We start from the raw sequence: 26,770 nt of genomic DNA on the forward strand, positions 1-26,770 counted from the left end.
GGGAAGAACTCAGTCAGCATGGAGTTTGTCTTATAGCCCCGACTTTAATCCCCATGATGTATCTATGAAAAGCCTTGAGTGTTGACACATGCTTCTTACACTGCTCCTGGCAGCTGGATCTGGAGCCAGGCAGTTTCTGGGGCTAGATGGTCGGTCAGTTTGTACTAGTTGGGAAATTCCAGGCCAGTGAGAGAGTCTGTCTCAAAAATAAAGGTGAATGGAGGAAGAGGTTGGCCTGTGGTCTTCATATAGATAGGTAATTTTGTGTGAACACACAGACGCACAATACGGACAGACATAGACACACAGATATTAAAAACTAACAAGTAAAAATGCTGAGCTGATGTTTTTGAAATTAAATGTTTCTTGCCTACTGTTTCTTTTCTTTCTCTTCTTTTTTTTCTCTGTGTGTAGTAGGTTATTGGCAATTAATTTCTTCCCTTTCCCTTTTTCCTAGGCCTGACTGATTTCTATCTATCCTTTCAAAACTCCCACTTGATACATTTGTAACATAATTATGAAGCCTTTAACTTACAGTATTTTCTTTAAGAAATATAAATATTTTGTGTCTTTTACTTTTTTTTTAAGACAAGGTTTCAGGTACTGTCCCACCTGATCTTCAACTCATTGTGTAGCTGAAAGTGACTTTGAACTCTTGATCTTTTTGCCTTGCTGTCCCCGGGTCTGGGATCCTAGGTGTATGCTGTCCTCCCAGGCCGTCTTTCTCTTACATGCTCTGATCAAGTGAGGAGGAGAGTGCACTGGGGAAATGAAAGGTTTATAAGCAGTGGCACTGGGGATACGGATCAGACATGGAGCTCTTAATGTGCAGTGCCCTTGAATTGATCCCCAACACCACAAAACAAAGACCCCTCCCCAAAAATAAAACAGGGAAATACAATAAGAAAGAAGTAACACACACACGAAAGTGAGAGATAAAATAAAAAACAAGTTAGAAAAGCCTCGTGTGGCAATAAGGTAGAGACAGGTGGATTGCTGGAAGCTCGGTGACTGCTAGTCTAGCCTGCTTGGCAGAACTGTAGCACAGTGAGAGACCTTGTCTCAAGCAAAAGGGAGAAAGAAGATGCTTAAGGAATGACACCAGAGTTTGCCTCTGATTTACATACATACACGAACCCACAAACATGAACACACAAGTATTGATTTCTGGTAAATTGTGTATATTTACTAGCTAGCTGCTTGGGAGGCTACAGTGGGAAGATCACATAGGTCCAAGAGTTTAAGACCAGTCTAGGCAACAGAGGGACCTTGTACACACCCCCAACAAGAAAATCCATGGCACCTTTGTGGGATTTAGTAGGGTCTAAGTTTGAAATATATGGTGGTTAGGATGATAGCTCAGCTAGTACAGGTACCTGCCACCAAGCCTGACAGCCTGAATTCAACTCTTCAAGCTGCCGTGGCACATGCCACGTGTACACATAAAATCATACATGAATGTAATACAATTTTTTTTTTTTTTTGGCTTTTTCAAGACAGGGTTTCTCTGTGGCTTTGGAGCCTGACCTGGAACTAGCTCTGTAGACCAGGCTGGTCTCGAACTCACAGAGATCCGCCTGCCTCTGCCTCCCGAGTGCTGGGATTAAAGGCATGCGCCACCACCGCCCGGCTGTAATACAAATTTTATTTTATTTTATTATTTTTTTTAATATTTATTTATTTATTATGCATACAATATTCTGTCTGTGTGTACGTCTGCAGATCAGAAGAGGGCACCAGACCTCATTACAGATGGTTGTGAGCCACCATGTGGTTGCCGGGAATTGAACTCAGGACCTCTGGAAGAGCAGACACTGCTCTTAACCACTGAGCCATCTCTCCAGCCCCTGTAATACAAATTTTAAAGTTCTTTTAAATACCTGTGTGTGTGTGAGAGTGTGCGAGTGTGCCTATATTTGTATTTGTACTGTGTGGTTCTAGGAGCCTGTGGAAGCCAGAAAAAGGTATTTGATTCCTTGGGACTTGAGTTAAGGGAGATTGTGAACCACCTTGTGGTTCTGGGAACTGAAGTCAGGTTGTCTGCAAGAACAAGTGCTTTTACCTGCTCAACTATCTTGCCAGCCTCTGTTCTTGTTTTCTTGTCTTATGTAGTCTACTCTGACCTGGCATTCAGCATGACCTTGAATCCTGATCTTCCTGTTCCCACTGTCCCTGTTCTGGGATTATATGTTTGCTGAGAAAAACTTGGTGTTTTTTAAAATACAGTATTTTGGGCTGGAGAGATGGCTCAGAGTACTGGCTGCTCTTCCAGAAGACCCTATAGAACAAATAATAAAAGCCCAATGACAAAAATTGTGGTCCAACCCAAAATGGCTTAGTTTGCTGTCACCCAGCCTTGGTAGAGGTAAGACTTCTAGTGGCTTGCCTGTCTTTTCTGGTTTTTGGGTTGAATTCCATTTTCTGTCTCTGGGCTTTTATTATTGGTACTACAGGACCCAGGTACAATTCCCAGCATCTATGTGTCAGCTTATAACTGTGTAACTCCAATTCCAGGGGATCTGATGTTGAATTTTGGCCTTCTCAGGACCACCAAAGATGCCAGTGGTAGCCAGTCACATATGCAAGCAAAACAGGAATACACATTAGAAAAAAAAAGGAAAGAAAGCCCACACATAATAGGGTTCTGTAAGACTGGCCAGTGCTCTTCACTGCTGAGCCATGTCTCCAGCTCTCAAACACTGGTTCTTTTGAGTGGGGACACAGAATATTAGTCAGTTTTCCATTGTTGTGAGAGAATGTATCAAAAAGACAAGAGACTTATTCATGGCATCTAAGTTTCAGTTCATTGTTATTTCAAATTGCTTTTTGGTCTGTGGTGAGGCCAAAGATCATGGACAGACAGAACAGAGAAAAACGGCCATGAGGTAAAGAAAAAGAGAGGAAAGGACCAGAGTATCTTTGAAGGACATGTCCCTGGTGACCTAACTTCCTTCTACTAGGCTCCACCGCTTCAAGGATCCAGTGTTTTCTGATGTCACTGTCAGCACGTGAGTCTTTGAGGGACAGTGAGGCTCCAGACCATGTCAAGGACCACCGAGGATTGTATTTGTGGACTGCTAACCAGGTCCCAATGTTCTCTTAGTCCCTATTGTTAGGAGATAAGCAAGTTTTCATTCTGAAGGAGGCATCACCAGAAAGGTCTTCAAAGCTGATATTATTAATTCGAAGGTCTAGATTTTCAGTCTATTTAAAGTCTTCCACAGATTTTTTTAAGGTGCTGATCTTGATAGCAGATTTTTTCATTGTTAATAATACCGTTTAAATTATTTTGTTTCGTATCTTTAAGTTTCGTGCCAGTAATGAGATGAAGTGACTGTTACTGTTCTGTCCTAGAAAACAAAGCAGTTTCTTGATGGATACCTCACCCTTGCTTCCAGTCCCAGTCACCTGATGAGTACAGTAGGACGTTCTCTTCAGCCTCACTGTCCCTCAAAGACTGAGAGCTAAGGCCCACTTTCCTGATAGCCAGCAACCCAGCCTGATCACCAAGGCCTCAGCCTGATGCTTGTCCATCTTACTTCCAGGTCCTGACTCTGGATCCAACCATACATATGAAGCCAAAGGAGAAGGCTGCGGGGATTCGGCCCCATGGCTTTTTGAGTGCTCTTGACGACAGAATATCCTTTTCTCCAGACTCTGTTCTGGAGCCAAGCCTGTGCAGTCACTCTGACAGTGACTTGTTTTCACAAGCAAGTCATAATGCTTCTCAGGTATCTGGGTTCCCCAAATATCCTTCAACTACGAAAGCATCACCTGTGGACACTTGGAAAAGCCATGCATTCCACAGTGAAAGTAGGACGAGTTCCACGGTCCCTTCACTCTGCACCATCACTAGCAACGATATCTCAGTCAGAACTGTAGACGAAGAAAACACTGTCACAGTGGCTTCCGCCTCAGTCAGTCAGTCCCAGCTTCCAGGTACAGCCAACAGTGTCCCAGAATGCATTTCATTGGCTTCCCTGGAAGATCCTGTGATGTTGTCTAAGTATGTATTTCAGCAACTGACTTATACTGCTAATGTTAATAGACTTGTGATGTCTGATTGAATGATGGAAATGGTTTTTATTGGACCACAGTAAAATATAAAATCTTAATGAAATATAACCAATGTGTGTTTTTCACTATTGACAGCTATGTTGAAGTGAAAGATGTTGATAAAGGTTGGGTATGGTGGCACTTGCTTGTAATCCCAGTACTTTTGAGATAGAGGTGGGAGGATCTCTGTGAGTTCAAGGCCAGCCTGGTCTAGAGAGTGAGTTTCAGGCTAGCCAAGACTACACAGTGAGACCCTGTCTTAAAATCAGAAGCAAAGGTGCTGACACAGGCATCCCGTAAATGGGAGCTAAGCAGAATGCTTCTATGTCTAGAGCATATGGGACATCTGTTGTGTTTTCCAGTGTGGATGGAGGAACAGGTTGAACTCTGGCTATGAGAATGACTGTGGTTTGTTTGGTAGCTACTTTTCTCATTCCTGTGACCAAACACCTGGCAAAAGCATCTTAAGGAAGGAAGGGTTTGTTTTGTCTGACAGTTTGAGGGGTACAGTCCAGCACAGTGAGAAGGATGGTGGCAGGCGGCAGACATGAGACTGCTGGTCACGCCATATCTGCAATCGAGGTGCAGAGAGAAGACACTGGTGCTCAGCTTGCTTTATCTTCTTTTTCCTTTTTCTTTAATCTGGGACCCCAGCCCGTGGACATTCAGAGTGGGTCGGTTAAGCTTCTCTGTAAACACCCTAACAGACACACCTCTGTGTCTCTTAGGTGACTTCTGTCAAGTTGCCAGTGAAGATTAACTGCCCCAGGTCCATCCCTTTCAGTTAGCCCTGAAACATGTGGATTGACTGTCTTTCCTTAGAGCATCTTCCCTCTCACCGACAGAATCCGGCAGAACCTCAAGGAGAAGCATGCACGACACATAGCGGATCTTCGAGCTTACTATGAATCAGAGATAAATAGTTTGAAACAGAAACTGGAGGCAAAAGACACTTCTGCCATTGAAGAGTGGAAGAAGAAAAATGAAATTCTTATAGACAGGTAAGGCTACCATGGAGCTAGTGTTTCTCCACCTTGGGTAGATTGCTTCCACAAAGTATATCATGGTGCGGTATAAAATGCTATGCTTTGTATCTGAGAATTTACCACACAGACGTGTAAACTAGGACATGTCTGGAGACACAAGGGGTTAATCCTCTAGTAACTGACACAAGCCATGCCTTTCATATGGGTAAAGTTCTGAAGGAGTAGAGTCAGAAAATAAAGAATAGTTTGTGAATCTTTACCATTGTGGAGTTCTGGGAAAAGTAAGAATCCTGGGATGTGGGCTGGTGAGATAGCTAAACAGGAAGCACACTTCCCACCAAGTCGGCTGAGCCCAGCTTGATCCCTCGTACTCACATGGTGGAGTGGGGAACTATCCACTCACTCACACACTAGGAATATACAGGCAGAATTAGAATTCTAGCGGGGCAGTGGTACACGCCTTTAATCCCACAACTCAGGAGGTAAAGGCGGGCGGATCTCTGTGAGTTCAAGGCCAGCCTGTTCTACGGAGTGAGTTCCAGCACAGCCAGGGCCACACAGAGAAACCCCGTGTGGGGAGGGTGGGGGGAGTGGGGAAGATGAAGAATTCTGGGACTTTGGGTGCTGGGAGTATAGCTCATTGGTAGAGTATTGGGCTTAGTGTCATGAGACCTTGTGTTTTAACCCTAGCTTTATAACGAAAAAGAAAGAAAGAGAATGTGGCAACTTTTGTGTGTGGTAGAGGTGGTGGGGTGAGGAGGCGGAGAGGGGGCAGACAAGGGACGGGTAAAGACTATACCATATACATGTATGGTACAGTCAAAGAACATATTTAACCATCTGAAGAGATCCATACTGCTCTTCCAGAGGTCCTGAGTTCAGTTCCCAGCACTGATATCAGGTGGCTCACAGTTGCCATTAATTCTAGCTCCAGGGGATAATGGTATGGGGAGCCCACTAGAGATAACCACTCGGACACAGTATAGCCAGTTGAAAGTCTTTATTCCAACTGGCTGGAACCACATCCAAAGTGTTCATAGACCTAGGTGAGGCCCCAAGTGTCTAGAACATGGTTTTTAAGGGCAGAGACCTCATCTAGGAATCTCTTTTGGCAGCTGCAAGAATAGGCAGCTTGAAGCAAGCAGTTTTTGCTTTTTTGTTTTGTTTGTTTGTTTGTTTTTCAAGACAGCGTTTCTCTGGAGCCTGTCCTGGAACTAGCTCTGTAGACCAGGCTGACCTCAAACTCAAAAGAGATTTGCCTGCCTGAATGCTGGGATTTGTGGGGTTTTTTTGTTTTGTTTTGTTTTGTTTTGTTTGGTTTTTTTTGAGACAGGGTTTCTCTGTAGCTTTGGAGCCTATCCTGGAACTAGCTTTTGTGGCCTCGAACTCACAGAGTTCTGCCGCCCGAGTGCTGGGAATAAAGGTGTGTGCCACCACCGCCCAACCTGAGTGCTGGCATTAAAAGCATGTGTCACTGCTGTCTGGTGATGCAGAAACTAACATAAGCAATTAGCTGAAGGAGGTTCCATACAAACAAGCAGTTTTAACAGAGGCTAAGATGAGTTAGCTAGTACATCCTGACACAGAGATGGGTAGTTTTCCATGGGATTCTAGTTAAACCTGGAAACAGCCTCTGGAAGAATAGAAGTTGAAGGAACTTCTGTACTGTCTTCTCCCTTCACAATCTGGTGCCTGCTTATGGACTGCGGATACCTGTGAACATGTGTGACCTCTCTCTCTCTCTCTCTCACACACACACACATTTTAAAAGAAAGAAATGTAAAGTGTTTAACGTAGATCTGGCATTTAAATCAGGCTAACCTGATTTATCATTAAACACTGAGTCAGATGGTAGCTGAATTTTGTGGACCTTGTTGAGGTCTGTGATAACTTGCAAAGGAATTCTTTATAGGAATCATAATTTAGGGGCTGTAGAGATGGCTCAGCAGTTAAGAGCATATATTTCTCTTCCAGAAGGATCCAAGTTAACTTCCCAGCACCCATGACAGGTAACACATAACTGTCTGTAACTCTAGCTCCTGAGATTTCCTACCTCTGGTCTTTGATGGTATACACACACACACACACACACACTCATATGATTAAAAAGAAAATAAATCATTGTACTGGAGATGGCTTAGCATTTAAGAGCACTTTTAGGGATCTCACAGCAGCTAGTCACTGTCTGTAATTCTATGTAATTCTAGTCTCAGGAGAGCCAGTGCCCTCCCAGGTACTGCAGTACTTACGTGGTGAACAGATGCTCATGCAGGCAAAACACCCACACACAAAAATAAAATCTCAGAAGAGTTTAGCTAAAAAAAATAAACATTGGACATGGTGTCGTAAACTTTTAATTGTAGCACGCGGGGAGGCTAAGACAGGCAAATCTCGGAGTTTGAGGCCAGCCTGGTCTATAAAATGAATTCCAGGACAGCCAGGGTACACAGAGAAATGGTGTCTCGAAAAAAATGGAAAAAAAATAGTATTTCATGGCTGGGGAGATGGTTCAGTTGGCAAAGCACTTCAATTGTGTGAGGACATGGTATTGATCTCATGGCCTGCGTGAAAAAGAGCTGGGCACTTGTAATTCCAGTATCATGGAGTTGGAGACAGAAGGATCCCATGGCTCATTGGCTAGCCTGTCTAGCCAAATTGGTGAGCTCCAGGCCAAAGATACCATTTCTCAGAGGAAGCGGGTATCGTTCCTACATATGACAGCTGATCCTTCGAACTTCTACGCACATGTATACATTTAATAAAAAGAATAGTGCATTAATGTTGAGTTTGAAACAGCTCAGAAAGATGCTGTGCCCTGACTCCAAATAGCCCCGCTCTTTATATCCTGGACATGTGTGTATTCAGACAGATTTTCCCACGCTAACATCAAGCTATTTTGTACAGTTTTCTCTATTTTAAAAATATAAAATTTAAATATCAAATTGTGTATAACAAATTCACTGTTTTAAGTGTGCAGTTCAGTAGCTTAAATATATTAACAGTATCCATCTTCAGAACCATTTCCTCTTGTAAAGCAAACTCTGGTAAAAGTGCCTGCTGCCAGGCCTGGCAACCTGAGTTCTATTCCTGGAACCCACATGGTGGAGAGAGAGAAGAGGAGATTTTTGCAAGTTGTCTTTACACACACATCAAACAAACAAACAAACAAGCAAACAAATGGGAATAAAACTAACTCCTGAAATTCTGGTCTGGGGATGTAGATCAGTTGGTAGAAGGCTTGCCTAGCATGTGTGAGGTGCTGGGTTCAATCCCCAGTAGGTGCTTCCCCCTCAGTGTCAATAGATAAATATTGGGAAAAGAATAATGAAATACAAAGAGCAATTAAGAACTGAAGCCCAGTTCTCATTAGACCCTTATCCCCACCCCACCACCTTTCCACTGACATTGGTTACCTCTGTCCTGTTTGTTTCCATGAATTTGAACAAATACTCTGCAAGTGGAATCACAGTATTTATCTTTCTTTTCCTTTTCCTTCTTTTGGTGCTGGGAATGGAACCCAGGCTTGCAGAGACTAGGGATATGTGTTTTGCTACTGACATGTAGTGGCAGACTTATTTCACTCAGCACATCCTCAAGACTGGTTCATGGTATTAGAATTTCCTTTTTGTTGGTGATTGTGACACACACCTTTAATCCCAGTATTCAGGAGGCAGAGGCAGGCAGATCTCTGGGAGTTCATGGCCTGCCTGGTCTGCAAGAGCTAGTTTCAGGACAGAAACCCTGTCCCAAAAAACCAGAAAAACAAAAACGAACAAAAAAAGAGAAATTATTTTGTTTCCTAACTGATTCTAAATTTGCTTTTTTTAGATGTGGCCAACTGGACAGTGCATTGAATGAAGCTACTAGTCGTGTGCGAACACTTGAGAATAAGAATAATTTGCTAGAAATAGAAGTGGTAAGTATTGTTTTATATGGCAGATTCTGGTGTCATAATGTCTAAAAGGTATGTATCATCACAACTTTTAATTTTGTTTACTGGATGTATAGCTAGGTGTGCAGAAGCTTTTTTTTAAAAAGTGTGTAGCTCCAGCTTTCCTAGAACTTGTGTGTAGACCAGGCTGGCTTTGAACTCACAGAGGCCCACCTGCTTCTGCCTTCCAAGTATTAGGTTCAAAGGCATGTACTACTGTGCCTGACTTAAACTTTTATATTTTTGTTTTCTTTCTTTCTTTCTTTCTTTCTTTCTTTCTTTCTTTCTTTCTTTCTTTCTTTTTCCTTTTCATTCTTTCTTTCATTTTTTTGAGACAGGATTTCTCTGTGTGTGATCCTAGCTGTCCAAGAACTTATTCAGTAGACCAGGCTGGCTTTGAATTCACAGAGATCTGTCTGCCTCTGCCTCCCAAGTGCTAGGATTAAATGCATGTGCCACACCACCCAGCAATAAGTTTTATTCTTTTTTTTTTTTTTTTTTTTTTTTGGTTTTTCGAGACAGGGTTTCTCTGTAGCTTTGGTTCCTGTCCTGGAACTAGCTCTGTATACCAGGCTGGCCTCGAACTCACAGAGATCCGTCTGCCCCTGCCTCCCAAGTGCTGGGATTAAAGGCGTGCGCCACCACCGCCTGGCTATTCTTTTTCTTTTTATTCTTTATATATTACCTTATAAGCAAAATTTTGGTGGAAAATACCTGTTTTGTTCTATGCATTGCCTCTGCTTTAATGCCTAGCCCCCTTCTGGGTAGAATTCAGGTTCTAACGAAGCTAGGCCAGTGTCTAATAACTTAGTCATTTTGTTGGCTTCATCTATATGATAAACTCTACCATGAAGTTAGGGACTAGTATTTTGGTTATCTTACTTTCTTGCTATGTGGTCTTGGACTTGTGTACAAGCAGCCTTTGCGGTTCAGCCTTCTAATCAGTTAGACCGCAGGCAGGAGGCTTTGCGCCCAGCTTTCATCTTACATTTTGGCATCCTGTAGCATGGCACCTATTTGGTATTTCAGAAATCACCATTGAGTGAATGTTAACACATGAGGTACATTTTTAATTTTGTGTTTCCTTAGAGTATAGAGAATCCCCAGCCCTCAGCATATGAATATTGAACGGTGCATTCTGGTCACAGTTTCAGAATTCCTCTGATGTTTGTAGTTATTTTTTTTCTTCGTTAGGTTGATCCACAGACAGTCCTATGCAAGTCCTAGAATCCTTGTACCCCTATGTGCTTGTTTTCTTTCTCCGCCTTTGATAATCTCATGGAGTAGCTCCATTAGAGGGGTCCTCTCTAGTCTCTGTCGCAGGACACAGCAGGATGTCACGTAGCTTATTTCTGTTTGTATGCGTTTTTGTTTTTAATTTTAATGTCCATAATTGATCAGCTAGTATGGAGGCACTGTTTTCACTTGGAATGATTTACCTCTGTCTTCACTGTGTAGAGTGATTTGAGAGAACGCTTCAGTGCAGCCAGCAGTGCCTCCAAAATTTTGCAGGACCGAATTGAGGAAATGAGAACAAGCAACAAAGAAAAAGATAACACCATCATTCGGCTAAAATGTCGGCTGCAGGATCTGGAAGAAGCGTTTGAGAATGCTTACAAACTCTCAGATGATAAAGAAGCTAGGCTGAAACAAGAAAACAAAATGTTTCAGGATGTAAGTACCCAGTGCACTGTGGCTGCTGTCTGAGTCCTCTGACAAAAGCAGCTTTAGGAGACAGGGTTAATTTGGCTTCTGCTCCAAAAGGACAGTCCTCTGTCATGGGAAAGCGTGGCTGCAGGCAGGGGAGGTGTGGTGGCAGGAGTAGGAGGCTGCGTGGTCACATTACATCCACATATGAGAAGCAGAGTGAGTAGAAAGTTCTTTCAGGCCATAAAACCTCAAGGCCCAGCCCTTGTGACTCATTTCCTCTAGGAAGTCTCCACAACCTTCCCAAACAATGCCAACAGCTTGGGACCAAGTGTTTAAACGGAAGCCTGTGGAGTGTACCCTCAGAAGCTGCGGTGACTTTCTAGGGACATTTTGGTCTAAGCTGCCTGTAGCTCTGCATACCCTCCTGGTGGCAGCGGTCCCTGTCACCTTGTGTCAGAGCTGTAGAAAGATGGCTGAACTCCCTCACTGCTCTTTCCTAGTGTGTCACCTTTTGAGTTGTCATAACACCTGTGGGTGACAGGGTAAAATGATATAAGCCAGATTCTGTGCAAGGCTTTTTTGAGAGAGGGGCTTGCCATATTGCCCATACTGGTCTTGAACTTGTAATTCCCTTGTCCCAGTCTCTTGTGTGCTGTAGTTATAGGTGTTCACCCCCATGCCTGGCTATTTGTTATTGTTTTTGTGTGTTGCCAGCCCTCTTCCCACATTCCATTCTGCAGTTATAGTCTAGAACCCTAATGGTATCATTGCTTTAGTGTGTGTGTACTGTCTATGGTGTTTCATTATTATCCATTCCCCATTTCCTGCCCCAGGTTCTAGGGATAGAGTCCAGAACACCGTTCAAAGTATACTACCAATAGAGCTGCGTCTCTGGTCCTTTAGAGATAGACTTTTTTTTTTTTGTTTGCTTTGTTTCAAGACTGAGGGTTTCTCTGTGTAGTCCTGGCTGTTCCAGAATTTGCTCTGTAGACCAACCTGACCTTGAACTCAGAGTTGTGTCCTGGCTGTTCCAGAATTTGCTCTGTAGACCAACCTGACCTTGAACTCAGAGTTGTGTCTGCCTCCTGAGTGCTGGGATTAAAGGTGTGTGGCAAGTGTGACAACTTCCCAGTTCAGTTTGATTTTTAAAAAATTTTCATTTTATGTGCTTTGGTATTTATCTGCATATATTGTGTGAGGGTATCCCCGATCCCCTGGAACTGGAGTTATAGTTATGAGCTGTCATGTAGGTGCTGGGAATTGAACTCGAGTTTACTGGAATAGCACCAGTGCTCTTAACCTCTGAGCCATCTCTCCAGCACTGTTTGATTTTTTTTTTTTTGAAACAGAGTTTTGCTGTAACTATCAAGCCTATTCTGGACCTAGCTCTTGTAGACCAGGCTGGCCTCAGACTCACAGAGATCCGCCTGCCTCTGCCTCTGCCTCTTGAGTGCTGGGATTAAAGCCGTGCGCCACCACCATCCGACAATTTTTTTTTAAACTTTATTATGTGTGTATATGTATGATGTGTGTGAGTGTTGACACGTGTATGGCGGTCAGAAGACAACTTTGAGGAGTTGGTTCTTCCACTGCGGATTCCAAGGATTGAACTCAGGCTTACATATAGCTTTTGCCCCCTGAGCTGTCTGCTTAACCCAGGTTTGAATATTTTTAAAAAAGATTTATTTATTTTTATTTTGGGTATATAAGTATTTTGCCTGCAGGCATGTGCACTGTGTGCATGTTTAATATATACAGAGGCTGTAAAAGGATGTCAGTTCGGGGCTGGAGAGATGGCTCAGTGGTTAAAAGTACTGACTGCTCTTCCAGAGGATCCAGTTCAATTCCCAGCACCCACATGGCAGCTCAAAACTGTCTGAAGATCCAGTTGCAGGGGATCTGACACCTTCACACCAATGCACATAAAATAAAGTTAAAAAATATTAAAAAAAAAGGACGTCAGCTCTCTTGGAACTGCAGTCAGGTGGTTGTGAGCTGCCAGCGAGAGTAGGTGATGAACCCAGATCCTCTAGAAGAGCAGCCAGTGTTCTTGCCACTGAACTGTCTTTCCAGACCCCAGCTTTGAATTTTTTTTTTGTTTTTTTGAGACAGGGTTTCTGTGTGTGTGTGTGTGTTTTTTTGGTTTTTCGAGACAGGGTTTTTCTGTGGCTTTGGAGCCTATCCTGGAACTAGCTTTGTAGACCAGGCTGGTCTCGAACTCACAGAGATCCGCCTGCCTCTGCCTCCCGAGTGCTGGGATTAAAGGCGTGCGCCACCGTCGCCTGGCTGAATTTTTTTTGATTTAATTTCACTTAAAATTGGATTAATAAAACATTGATAATGGATTGTTTTCTAGGTTGTATGTTTTTTTAAATAAGGTTTCTTTTCTATTTTATCTTGCATCTATGTTTCCATCTATCATCTATCTATGTATGCACATGCATGCACATATACCAGGGCACGTGTAGAGGACAACTTGGGTCCTGGAAATCAAAATCAGGTTGTCTTGCTTTTAGGCAGGGGCCTTCACTTGCCATCTTGCTGGCTCTCTAAGATTGTTATTATTATTTTTTAATATCTGGATTCTTAAGTTATGGTACTTAAATGATCTGAAGTCACTTTGTCTTGAAGTCTTTCTGGTAGCATTGATTGTGCTTCTTCCTTTGTTCCTAGACTTTATTGTCGTGGAGTTAAATAGAAGTGTTCCTCAAGTCTGAATGAGGACAGGGCTGGTGGTGTTACAGATACTGTAGTGACTAATTCCATGGCTTCTAGTTGCTCTAATCAGTTTGGTCATGGCCTGTGACTTCTGCCTTCTAGCAATGCTGTTATGGTCAGTTGGTCTTTGTCGCCGTTTTTTCCCCCCACTCTGGGGGCTTTGGGGTCGTGCCCTGTTGGAAATGATGCAGTTTGGGTCTCTGTTCCTTGTGGCACCTAAGAGACTGTTCACTCTGGGAGTTTTGTTTTGTAAGTTTGTTTTTCTTTCTGTTCTTTATATGATTTTTTTGGGGTTGGGGGTGTTTTGAGGCAGAGTTTCTCTGTGTAACAGTCCTCCCTGTCCTGGAACTTTCTGTAGACCAAGCTGGCCTCGGACTCACTGAGTTCTACCTGCCTCTGCTTGCTGAGTGCTAAGGTCAAAGGCATGTGCCACCACCACCCAACATGTTTTTGTTATTTTAAGAACCATTCCTGCCGGGCAGTGGTGGCGCACGCCTTTAATCCCAGCACTCGGGAGGCAGAGGCAGGCGGATCTCTGTGAGTTCTAGGCCAGCCTGGTCTACAAGAGCTAGTGCCAGGACAGGCTCCAAAACTACAGAGAAACCCTGTCTCGAAAAACTGAAAAAAAAAAAAAAAAGAACCATTCCTATACTTTCTGCCATAGCAGTGTGTTCTGTCCTCATCCTGGGCCTTTCTGGGTTCCTCTCTATGGAGGTCTGACTGGCCCCAAATTTGCTGTCTTTCTCCTGCAGCCCCTGAATACTGGATTGCAGGGTGTACCGTCATATATATTTTTAAACAATACTAGGTTTTTTGGCATCACATTTTTGTGTTATAGAATAAATGTAGGAAAGTATAATATGAATTTTATGTAATAAAAATTTAAAAGGCAATACAAATACATTTTACTATTACATTGAGGGCTCGATTTGCTATTCCTCTGTTTTACTTTTAAAAAAATATTTATTTATTTATTATGTATACAATATTCTGTCTGCATGTATGCCGGCAGGCCAGAAGAGGGTACCAGACCTCATTACAGATGGTTGTGAGCCATCATGTGGTTGCTGGAAATTGAACTCAGGACCTTTGGAAGAGCAGGCAATGCTCTTAACCACTAAGCCATCTCTCCAGCCCTCTGTTTTACCTTTAAAATTGTTTCATACTTAAAGTGTCTTCAAACATTTTATCAGGGATTGTCCCATTCCTTTTTCCAGAACCACTGGTTCTGTGTTGTCCTTCCTTTCCTGACGCTGCAGTTGAAGGGTGCTGTTCCTTTGTTACCTGTTCAGTTCTGTGACAACTCTCTGTTTTCTTTGCAGCTCTTAGGAGAGTACGAGTCCCTCGGAAAAGAGCACGGGCGTGTAAAGGTAATAGGCAAAAACCTGACCTTCCCCGTCTCTCCATCTGGAGCAGTTTGAACCAGTCCATGTGTTTACCTTTCCTGCGTTAATACCTTTATTTTCAGATGTCTGCCCTACTTGGCTGAACCTTTGTGAGATTTGCTAATTTGCCAAATATTATTGAATGGCTGTTATATTTGATGTGAGTTGAGATGAAACTAGGCAGAAGAATTTAAGTAATGCATAGGTTCTAATCCCTGTACATATAAAGTTAACATTTTCAAAGCATTATTCTTTAATGCAGTAGTAAGAATTTACCCTCTGTGTCTGAAATGGTAGCTGACACACTGTTTGCAGTTGTATATCTGAACTTAGTGAAGCACCACAGTGAGTAGGCAGGAAGTGGTTCCAGCCAGTCTGCTGCATGCAGGAGGAGATTGTGGGTTTGTAAGGTTAGTGAAAAGACCTGTAAGGTTAGTGAAAAGCTACAGCTGAGACTGGGTTCAGAAATAAACCACAGTGTCTGAAACATCACTTCAGGTTTTTGTTGTGCCATTCTGCTAAGCCTTCAGTCACAGTCGTAGCTAAAATAGATCCATCTTAATGTGGGGTTGCTTCTAGTTAAGCAGGCAATGGGTTGTGTCTTGTTAGAGTCCCGGGTATAGGCCAGTGTTTATGCTATCGCTTCCCCCTTGAGTTGCCTGGATTGGTTCCACACTGATGCCATCCTTGCTGAGTTTCATGGTAATTGACCGCTGGTTGTTTAGCCTTACATTAGGTCTCTACAACACACTTTGAAGTAAAAGTTTCCATCTGCATGCTTATCTTTAGTTACGGAAATTTTTTTTCCCCTTAGGATACATTAAACACAACTGAGAACAAACTGCTTGATGCACACACTCAGATTTCTGATTTGAAAAGGTAAATGTCTTTTTTGTTCTTCTGTGTAAATTCTTACTGCAATAATAAAATATGCTGCTAATCGTCCTTTGTGTTTGTATTGACAATGAGGAAAATAAACTCTCTCCTGAGGGTGTTTAAAATTGACTGCTAGTTTTATCCTAATCCTTGGACATGGAAATACATTACATTTTAGCTCAGGAGATACTTACGTGATTAGAATATATTGGTGGTTTGTAGCACGAATAATAAAAACCCAGAGACAGATATTAGGGTTCAAGCTGAAGATCAGAAAAGCAAAGCAAAAAACCACTAGAGAGTTCTTACCTCTATGAAATCTTCAGACTGAAAGAGAATGAGTTCCTGTCTCATCTCACCTTATATTACTCTCTAGTGCTGGGATTAAAGGCATGCACCACCATCACCGCCAGGCCCCTATAGCTAACTAGTATGACTTCTGGGATTAAAGGTGTGGCACCATTGCCTGACCTGTATGACTGAGTAGTGTGGCTGTTTTGTGTTCTGGTCTTTAGGCAAACTTTATTTATTAAAATACAAATGAAATATCACTACATTCCCCCCTTTTTGTCTAAAATTGACAGCTAGTTTTATCCTAATCCTTGGACATGGAAATACATTACATTTTAGCTCAGGAGATACTTACGTGATTAGAATATATTGGTGGTTTGTAGCACCAATAAAAAAGGCTAGAACTAATATAAGAATATGCAGTCAATAAATATATTAACAATGTCTAGTACTTTTTGGTTTTACAAATTCAGTGAAAATACTCCATATTTATCCTATCTTGTGAGTCCAAAGTCTTGTACCTAATTTACTTTCTATCATAACTTGCTTTAGTGTCTGGTAAACAAGGAAAACTATAATTCTCTAGTCTTCAACTCCCTCAGAGAACCAAGAAGAAAATAATATTAACTGAGTGTAAGCAGGAAGTGCAAACAAACTACTTCCAAAATATGTGAGAATTGACAGAAACAGCTGGCTGCCTCTACAGTCACCCAAAGTTCTTCTGCAATGTTGGGGCATCCATCTTCTGCCTACAGGCCTAGCATAGCTGATATACTTCTTTGTGAAGCAGGATATTCTTTTTTTTCTTTTTATAATTAAAAAAATTTTTTTTAATTGATTTTATTGAGCTATATATTTTTCTCTGCTCCCCTTCCTTCCCCCCCTCCCCTTCTACCATCTCCCATGGTCCCTATGCTTCCAATTTACTGAGGAGATCTTTCTTTTTCTACTTCCCATGTAGATTAGATCCCGGTATGTCTTTTTAGGGTCCTCTTTGTTGTCTAGGTTCTCTGTGATTGTGAATTGTAGGCTTGTTTTCCTTGCTTTATGTCTAGAAGCCACTTATCAGTGAGTATATATGATAATTGTCTTTCTGGATCTGTGTTACCTCACTCAATATGATGTTTTCTAGCTCTATCCATTTGTTTGCAAATTTCAATATGTTAATTTTTCTGCTGTGTAGTACTCCATTGTGTAAGTATACCACATTTTCCTTATCCATTCTTCGGTCGAGAGGCATTTAGGTTGTTTCTAGGTTCTGGCTGTGACATGCAATGCTATATGAACATAGTTAAGCACATGTTCTTGTGGTATGATTGAGCATCCTTTGGGCATATACCCAAAACTGGTCCTGCTGGGTCTTGAGGTAGATTGTTTCCTAATTTTCTGAGAAATTGCCATACTGATTTCCAAAGTGGCTATACGAGTTTGTACTTCCACTAGCAATAGAGAGGGTACCCACAACCTCTCCAGCATAAGTTGTCATCAGTGTTTTTGATCTTCCATTCTTACAGGTGTAAGATGGAATCTCAGAGGTTTTTTCTTGTTTGTTTGTTTTTCGAGACAGGGTTTCTCTGTAGCTTTGGAACCTGTTCTGGAACTAGCTCTTGTAGACCAGGCAGGCCTCAAACTCACAGAGATCTGCCTGCCTCTGCTTCCACAGTACTGGGATTGTGTGTGCTACTACTGCCCAGCTACAAGTTCAATTATAATAGGTGATTTAACTACTAACCTGGATTCCTTATTATCCTAAACAGTTGGTAATAATAATTTTCAGGGATTAGAAATTTGCATTACATTGTTAAATGAGTTATATAAGTACAATACCTTCAATGAGAGAGTAGAAATGTATGTGTAGTATGTTCTAACAAAATCTCAAATTTGTATCAATATACAAAATTGATATACAGTATACAAAACATTTAAAACTAGTAGTTGTTTTTTAAAAGTAGAACCAGTAATCGATCTTACTATGTCCTCCACTTTCTTTTCTTTTTCTTTCTTTTTTTTTTTTATTTTCGAGACAGGGTTTCTCTGTAGCTTTGGAGCCTGTCCTGGAACTAGCTCTTGTAGACCAGGCTGGTCTTGAACTCACAAAGATCCGCCTGCCTCTGCCTCCCGAGTGCTGGGATTAAAGGTGTGCGCCACCACCGCCTGGCCTCCCCTTTCTTTCAAACAAAAACCTTGAATCTAATTTCCTTCGTTTAGCTTTTTTCCCCTGCTCCTATTACCAATAGCAACTTGTAACCAATCCCCTCAAACAATGACAAATACCTGTAACCCACTGATGACAAAAACTACCCACCCCACCTCTTGGGAATGTAGACATTGTATTCTTAAATTTACTTCCTGCTGTATGGTGGTGACAGCATCTTTATGGGATCCTGGAAAGAAAAATTTGTGTCCATTGTCAAGTCTGAGAGAGGTGGCTGTATCATTTCTTGTCTAGTCTGTGTGTAATGAGAACATGCAGTGCTCAGAGTAGTCTGTTAGGTTGTATTGTCTCAGCTATCCATCTTGAAATTATTCTGAGAAGTTTGTAGTCCTAAGCTGATCTTTAGGTGGTGTTTTTTAGCTTAGTGGTGTTATCATAGTCCTGGAGGAATTGTCATTGTGGGGCTCCATCCTCGTTTTGGAGATTTCAAAGGTCGCTGTTAGGCATGTTTATGGTTCACTGTCGAAAACTGATAGAGACTCAAACCTGAAATCATGTACAGGAAGGCAGATGAAACATTTTTCTAGAATTAGTTAGTACTCTATATGACCGTTAATATCATGACAAAAAATTAGAATATATTTATTAATCTTACAAAATTTATACCTCAAAGAGTCAATATAAAAACCAAACGATTATGAGATTAGTGGCAATAAAATATTCCTTAAATATTTGTTTTTCTTCTCTCCCATATCAGGTGGTTCTTCGGACATTAGACAGAGATTTTAGATTTCACTTTAATAAGTCTGCTTGGGTTTAGGGAAGGAGAGAGCCACCCTCCAACTCCAAAGAAGAACATTTGTATTATATATCTGTAGAGAACATCATAAACAAACAATTGGAAGATTTATAAAATATTATTTTGTTGAAAATGTGATATATCATTAGGCCAATTTACTCTTTTTCTTCAGACATTTTTTTTTTGGGGATGATTTGTCCTTTTTCTTCAGATGTCTCATTTGTCCAGTGGTCTTTGAACTCCTTAGCTGGTTGTCTTCATTCCCTGAAAAGACAAAAAGAAAATCTTTCCCTAACCCTAATTTTGGGGAGATTCTATTTTGGCAAATTATATCTGATCAAATGAAATGCATTTGTTAGTTTTATATGTTAGATTAGATTAAATGGCCATGTTGTTTGATGGACTATCATCTCTTCTAATTAAGAGGTGTCTCTTGTTCAAATCGAATCTTTATCAATTTTCATGTTATCCATGATTTTTCTCCTGGGGAATCAAAAGCAAAACCTCTTCCCCACCATAACACGTGTTCTGGTTTCCATTCTGAGGTCAGTACATTTTTAAAGTATATCGGCAGATTTCCTTCCATAGATTTTTTTCTACTATACAATGTCTCTCTGTGGCTATTGTTTGTTTCTCATTAGCATTTAGAGAATTCAAAGCATTATGCAATCTATTTCTGGGAGTATTTATCCTCCCTTTCTGTTTATTTAACATATCTTTTAGAGTTTGATTTGATCTTTCTATAACTGCCTGACCTGTAGGATTGTGTGATATACCTTTAATATACTTTATATAAGCAAAAAGGTGTTTCATTTTCTTGGAGATATATGCTGGAGCATTGTCTATAAGTTGTCTGTTGAAAACTTGAATAGTTATCAGTGGTGTGGTGTATGTATTTTAGTTTTCCAAATTCTACAAAATAGAATACATCCATCTTCCAGGTTTCATTCCAGCATCCTTTGGGTTACTTCCTACAGGTATTAGCGTTTGGTTGTATAATGAACAAGTAGGACATTTCCTTATAATTTCCTTGACTTGTTGTCACATGATAGAACAAGTATTTTTTTTTAATCTTTGCTATTGACATGATTTTTTAAAAACAAATTATGAGGCCTTCTGCACATTTCCAATCAATAATTGATCAATTTTTGTATTACCTTGTGCTAGAGGACCTGACAGACTTGTATGGCATCAGATGTGCATTATATATATGGGATGATACCAATTTCTGGTTATAGCTTGTAACTGAATAAATAATAAAGTCAATTCTGTATCTCGTATAAATTCAGTGTTTTCAATATGCAAAACATCTCCTGAATATTGCAAATTGGTAACTATGTTGAGAGGTTCTTTAAAATCCCTTAATATCACGAGAATATCATATAATTCTGAATTGTAAAGAATAGTAAGGGCTTAACTTAAATTCTCTGATTCAAAACCTTCCTTTCCTGATTTACTTCTATCAGGATAGAGTGTAGGGGCTCCAGTTATTGATGTGTCCCCTACAATATAAGGAATTGTCCAATTAGTTCTCTTTATGAGTTGAATTTTCTTGCTTTGGGGATAGTTGTTGTTAATCTCTCCCCCAAAATTACTAGAAGCTCTTTACCAGGGGCTCACTTTGTTCCTGTAATTTGTCAATTTCATCATTATTAAAAGGCACTATAGTTTCTTCTGGGTCTATTCCTGCTAATTGACAAAGTCACAATTTTCCTTTTAGAATTAACTCAGAGACCTTTTAATTTTTTACTTGGTTTATGTGGTAAAAAGATCCATTCTAAGCTAATGTCTTCCCTCAGCATTAAAATTGGATTTGGAGGGACCAGAATGCAGTTAAAATTTGGATTCACACAATCCATATGTGCCTTGTAATTTCTCTACAATCAAAGCAAATTTTCTCTCAGCTTCAGCTGATAATTCCCTGGAACTACTTAAGGTTTTGTTTAAATTAATCAGTCATCAAGACCTATTCCAATAGTGCTCCGTAGATGGAAATGTCTCCTAGCAATCTTTGAAAGTAATTAAGAGTCTGCAGTCAGTCTCTTCTAATTTGTACCTTTTGGGGTCTAATTTTTTGTAAACCTATTTTATAGCCTAAATAATTTTTTTTTTGGTTCGCCACGTATGGAATTTATTTTTTTTTACTTTTTTTTTAATTTATTTATTTATTAAGGATTTCTGCCTCCTCCCCGCAACCGCCTCCCATTTCCCTCCCCCTCCCCCTATAGCCTAAATAATTAATAGAATCTTCTCTTTGTATTTTTTCAGGAGCAATTTGTAATCCCCAGCAAGGCAGAATTTTCTTTACTTCTTCAAACACTTTTTCTAAAGTATCTACAATTGAATCAAATAGCAAAATGCTGTCGATGTAATGGTAAACTATAGATTCAGGAAATTGCTTATGTATCATTTCCAGTGGCTGACTTACAAATTAAATAATGGCACAGGGTAGTGCTATTTAACATTTCCTGTGGGAGATCCTTCCATTTATATCTGTTAGCAGGCTGAGAATCATTGTAAGAAGGCACTGTGAAGGCAATTTTTTTAAAATATTTTTCTTGTAAGGTATAGTGAAGAAACAATCTTTTAAATCAATACCTGTATGGGTCATCCTTTAGGCAATAGAGAAGGCAAAGGAATTCCAGACTGTAGAGAGTTCATTGGCTGAATCACCTTATTAACAGCTCTTAGGTCTGTCACCATTCTCTATTTTCCAGATTTCTTTTTAACAACAAATTCAGGAGAATTCTAAGAGCTGGTAGATTCAATATGCTGAGCATCTAGTTGCTCCAGTACCAGCTGTTCTGAAGCCTGCTGTTTCTCTACTGTTTAAGGCCATTGCTTAACCCATACAGGTTTCTCTGTCAACCATTTTAAAGGTATGGCTGTTGGTGCCTTTGAAATATCAGCAGCTGTTGTGCCCTGTTCTTGTACAACCTGAATGGTTGATGACTGTTCTTTATAAAGTCTTCTAATATTTTTCCCAGAAACATATATTAATTTATGGTTTGTTTCTAATATCAGGGTAATGTTAATCTGAATATTCCATTGGTGTAACAAATTATGTCCCCACAAATTCATTGCTATGTTAGCCACATATGGTTTTAATTTTCCTTTCTGACCTTCAGGCCTCATACATTCAGCCCATTTCATGTTCTGCTTTACCTGAGATAAAGTTCTGATCCCTCAAAACTGAACATTTAGATCTTGAAGAGGCCAGTTTGGATGCCAAGAGTCTGATTAAATTATTGTTATATCCGCACCTGTGGCTATCAGACCTTCAACGACAACATTATTTATTCGTAATTTTAATTTTGGTCTTTGTTTATTTACAGAAGTTTGCCAAAATACTCACTTTATGGTTTCTCTTGAATATTTTGTTTTCTCTTCTTTAGCTGTTCTATCATCCAGAGCAATATGGTTTCTTAAAATAGGCATTAAGTTTTTTAATTGCTCTGGCAAGGAGTTTCCTCTACAATGGCAGGAAGTAATTGAACTGTATTTGACATGGGAGCCTGTGAGAGGCCGCCCTACACAGAACTTCCACAACAACAAAAGATTACCTTGAATGTTCCTTGACCTACATTCATTAGTTCAGTGCCTGCCTTTGCCACACCTTCTGCATAATCCACAAGGGAGGGGCCTTCTAAATGGTTTATTCTTTGAAAAAACATTGTTTCTAGGAACATCCTGTCTACAGTCCCTTTTATGGTGACCTTGTGTGCCATAATTATAACACTTGACATTTCTATTTTTCCTCAAATCTCTAGAAATCACCTCTCCTATCCATGCATCATCATGTTCATGAGATTTAATATTAATTGTATCTTGAATCCATTTTTCCAAAGGTGCTGGTCTTGCCTTCAATGGCCTAATTATCTTTTTGTATAGATAATTGGCATTTTCAAAAGCCAGAGATTCAATTATTATTTGTCTAGCTTCTGAAATAGGTATTATTCTATTTACTGCTGATGTCAGTCTTTATAAGAAATCTGTGAAGGTTTCTTTTGGGGCCATGTATGACTTGAGTAAATGATTCAGTCTTTTCTTCTGCTTCTTCAATTCTGTCCCAGGCATTCAAAACTGCTACATGGCATAAAGCCACCATGTAATCATCTTTGAGAGATTGTCTTTCTACAGTAGCATAGTTTCCTTCTTCAAGAATTTGATCTTTGGCTTTACTCTGTTCAATATTCTTGGCCTCTTCTCTGAACCAGGTATGCCACTGTAATTGTGGACCAGGCTCTAAAACATGTTTAACCAATTCTTTTCAGTCTTTAGGGATAATTCTATTACAAACTGACCATGAGTTTAACATTTGCTTCACAAAAGATGAATGCATGCCACATGAGACTATTGCTTCCTTAAATCTCCTTAAATCTCACATTGGCACAGGAGTCCATGCAGCTCTTACTCTCTATCATTTGGCAATTCCTGTAAAGTTACTGAAAGTATTAAAGTTGGTTTGAAAACCTTAGGATGTTCCTTTCTGTTCTTAAAATGTAACGCTGAAATTGGTTTTCCATTAAATTCCTCTGTCTGGATTTGAATATCTCTGGGATCTGTTTTATTAAGTTTTTCGAAGGCCCTCAGATTAACCAACTTCTTTAGTGATACAATAAAAATGATAAAGCTGATAATGTTTACAATTGAAATTACATAAATTCCATCTAAATTAGATCTCCTCTCCATTTAACCGTTCTGATTTCAAACTGTCTAGCATATTATCTTACAGAGACATAAATCCCTCCATTGTAATGTTTTTTTCCCCATTTTTTAATGTGGGAAGAAACCTCTTTTAACCATTCTCTTTAAGAATTCCCAATTGTCAGCTGGGCAGTGGTGGCGCATGCCTTTAATCCCAGCTTGGGAGGCAGAGGCAGGCAGATCTCTGTGAGTTCGAGGCCAGTCTGGTCTACAAGAGCAAGTTCCATGACAGGCACCAAAGTTACATAGAGAAACCCTGTCTCAAAACAAACAAACAAAGAAAAATCCTAATTGTCTTTCCATATGTACCAGTGATGTTAATGAAGATGTGAGGCTTGTTGCTGCCGCGTAAAACATTAAGAGTCTGAGTGGATTTCAAGACAGCTACCTAGTTTGGCAGCTGCCTGAGAAGAGGTTCTGGGAGAGCCTGCAACCCATGGTAGAGAGTGGTAGGGAGAGAGACACAGAGAGAAGGGGCGTGGAGAGGAGAGAGAAAGCAAGCGAGTGAGCCGGCTGTCTGAAAAAACATTGGGGCAGGGGGAAGCACATGTGGAGGGAGGTTTCCTGAAGGCAGAACTAGCCAGTGTAGGGCCGGTGATTTCCTGTGGCATTTGGAGCCCAGATACTTCTGGAGTTTGGGTGTTAGCTGGAGACTATTTCAGAGAAGCTACATATACAACAGGAACATCTCCAATTCTCTCAGATTCCTGGGGAAAAAAGAAAAGAAAGCCTAGCTGGGTGAGACTGAAACATACAGCTCTGGCTTGTACCAATGACTAAAAAAGTGACAGGCAAATGGCTTTTTCAGAAATTTGTACTCTAAACGTTGGGCACCATATGTAGCATGAATAATTAAAACCCAGAGACAGATATTTGAGTTCAACCTGAAGATCAGAAAAGCAAAGAGCCACTAGAGAGCTCTTACCTCTATGAAATCTTCAGACTGAAAGAAGGAGAGCGAGTTCATGTCTTAACCTGCCTTATATTCCTTTCTAGTGCTGGAATTAAAGGCATGCACCACCACTGTTCTGTCTCTATGGAAAACTAGTGTGGCTACTAGGGTTAAAAGTGTGTCACCGTTGCCTGGCCTGTATGGCTGATTAGTGTGACTGTTTTGTGTTCTGGCCTTCAGGCATGCTTTATTTATTAAAATATAAATGAAATATCACTACAGAGGTTGAGTCAGGTGCATGCATTTCTCCAGACATCATGCTTTTGGGGGGGGGGATATAATGAGAAGTCTGAATGGTAACTTCTAGAAGGAATTGGAAGAAGCAGTCTGTTTCACTGTGTTTCTCTTGCACTCCAAAAGAAAATGAAATTCTCAATATGTTTGTGGGAATCCACTTCCTAAAAGACTTGGCTTGGATCAGGTGTAGTGACACATGTCTTTAATCCTAGCACTCAGGAGGCAGAGGCAAGCGGATCTCAGTGAGTTTGAAGCCAGTCAGGGCTACACAGAGAAAGCCTTTCTTGAAAACCAAACTAAAACAACAAAAAATACCTGGTTTAGAGACTTAATGATCTTGAATAGGTAGCAACAATCATAAATGATCTGTATTGCAAATGATTATAAATATCTTAATTTGGACTGGAGAGATGGCTCAGTGATTAAGAGCACACTGTACTCTTCCAGAGCACATGAGTTCAGTTTCTAGCACCCTTGTAAGGTACATCACAACCTCCTATATAGAACTCCAGCTCCAGGGAATTCAGCTTCCTCTCTTAGCCTCTGTTCCTGCACCCACGGCACATGTTTACACAAAGACATGTATCCATACACATTATTAACACTAATTTTTTTAAAAAAGTTATATATATATTAGTTTCCATACATATTTTTTAAAGATTTATTTATTTATTATATACACAGTGTTCTGCCCGCATGTATGCCTGCAGTCCAGAAGAGGGCACCAGATCTCATTCATTACAGGTGGTTGTGAGCCACCATGTGGTTGCTGGGAATTGAACTCAGGACTTTTGGAAGAGCAACCAGTGCTCCTAACCGCTGAGCCATTTCTCCAGCCCCATACATATTTCTAATAGTTATGTTTGGATCAAATAATACCCTAAGTTTAGAAATGTACTGCAATGTGAAGGATTTACACAGAGCAGAATAGCGAAGTGTCTAGATGTGCCAACTTCCTGCCATGTTGGAAGGATTACCTGTCATGTTAGAGCCGTTCCTTCTCAAGCTTAGTGGAAGTCCCTTTTGCTGGCCCCTGTACACAAGTTTAAAAGCTAGGAAAGAGGGGCAGATGAGCACTTGTATACATACCCAACAACTTGAGTTCAATCCCCAGATCCCACAAGGTAGCAGGAGAGAACTGACTCCTGAGAGTTGGCCTCTGACTTCCACATACCCACAGTGACTAGTTTATACTCACATACTCGAGCACACTCACACACTAACTGAAATAAATGAATCAAATTAATACATTCAAAGAAAAGGAGGGCCATGCTAATTGGAAACAGTTGTTTGGGGTAGTTATCTTCTGTGGAGAGAATCGAAGGGAGGCTTTTGTTTCTGAACATGGAACAAATGAGATGAATTGTTGCCTCATCTGTGGGGTGACAGTTATTAGGAATAGTCTAGCTTTTGCCTCTTATCAAAATTAGGATGCTGATTTTTAAATTTAATTTCTGTCCTGCATACTTCATAGATGCCTGCTTATCCTTCCTTCCTTTGTGATAGCCTAGGCAATGTGGCTTTGCAGAGGCCAGTGTCCTTGCTGTCCTGCTTATTCCCCTGTCCCCCACACCCTTTTCTTTCTTTTAGTTTTTCAAAGTTTAATGGTGCCATTTTACTGTGAAGGAAGTTTCTGGAGAGCAGGGTATTATTGCCTTCCTAAAGAGGGACAATTAAGTAACACCTGGTAGTTTAGCTCCGTTTTCAATCTGTGGTAATGTGTTTGTCTTACTGTTTTTGATCTAGGATGATCTCAAAACTCGAAGCTCAGGTGAAACAAGTAGAACATGAGAATATGCTGAGTCTTCATCACAGCGCTAAAGGTCCCACGAGGCCATCCCGGGCCAAGTAAGTGACTTCACATAGTGTCCTTGCAACAAGGTGTAGTGCGTGCCTCTAATGAGGCCTCTGTTAATTAGGAAGCCAGAGCTAAATATTCTTATGGTCATAGATATGCATTAAAGTCACAGTCGCTGGATGTCATCAGAGCCCTACAAAGAAGCAGTTTCAGGGCTTAGAAAAGCAGA

At 40.6% G+C, this 26,770-nt stretch overlaps 1 protein-coding gene across 8 annotated transcripts in view; it reads left to right on the forward strand.

Moving 5' to 3' along the window:
• Mphosph9 (M-phase phosphoprotein 9) overlaps positions 1–26,770 on the forward strand; it is a 69,154-nt gene that overhangs the window by 23,541 nt on the left and 18,843 nt on the right. For 6 of the 8 annotated variants that reach the window (XM_075978970.1, XM_075979004.1, XM_075978991.1 and 3 more), the window contains exons 9-15: positions 3,546–4,006; positions 4,902–5,057; positions 8,871–8,958; positions 10,432–10,647; positions 14,664–14,711; positions 15,541–15,605; positions 26,490–26,591. In XM_075978970.1, the coding sequence (XP_075835085.1) occupies positions 3,546–4,006; positions 4,902–5,057; positions 8,871–8,958; positions 10,432–10,647; positions 14,664–14,711; positions 15,541–15,605; positions 26,490–26,591 (1,136 nt within the window). The remainder of the gene's footprint in view (positions 1–3,545; positions 4,007–4,901; positions 5,058–8,870; positions 8,959–10,431; positions 10,648–14,663; positions 14,712–15,540; positions 15,606–26,489; positions 26,592–26,770) is intronic. The other 2 variants (XM_075978998.1, XM_075978996.1) reach the window with 1 other exon arrangement.

This window comes from Microtus pennsylvanicus, chromosome 1 (assembly GCF_037038515.1).
Source record: "Microtus pennsylvanicus isolate mMicPen1 chromosome 1, mMicPen1.hap1, whole genome shotgun sequence".
Classification (NCBI taxonomy): domain Eukaryota; kingdom Metazoa; phylum Chordata; class Mammalia; order Rodentia; family Cricetidae; genus Microtus; species Microtus pennsylvanicus.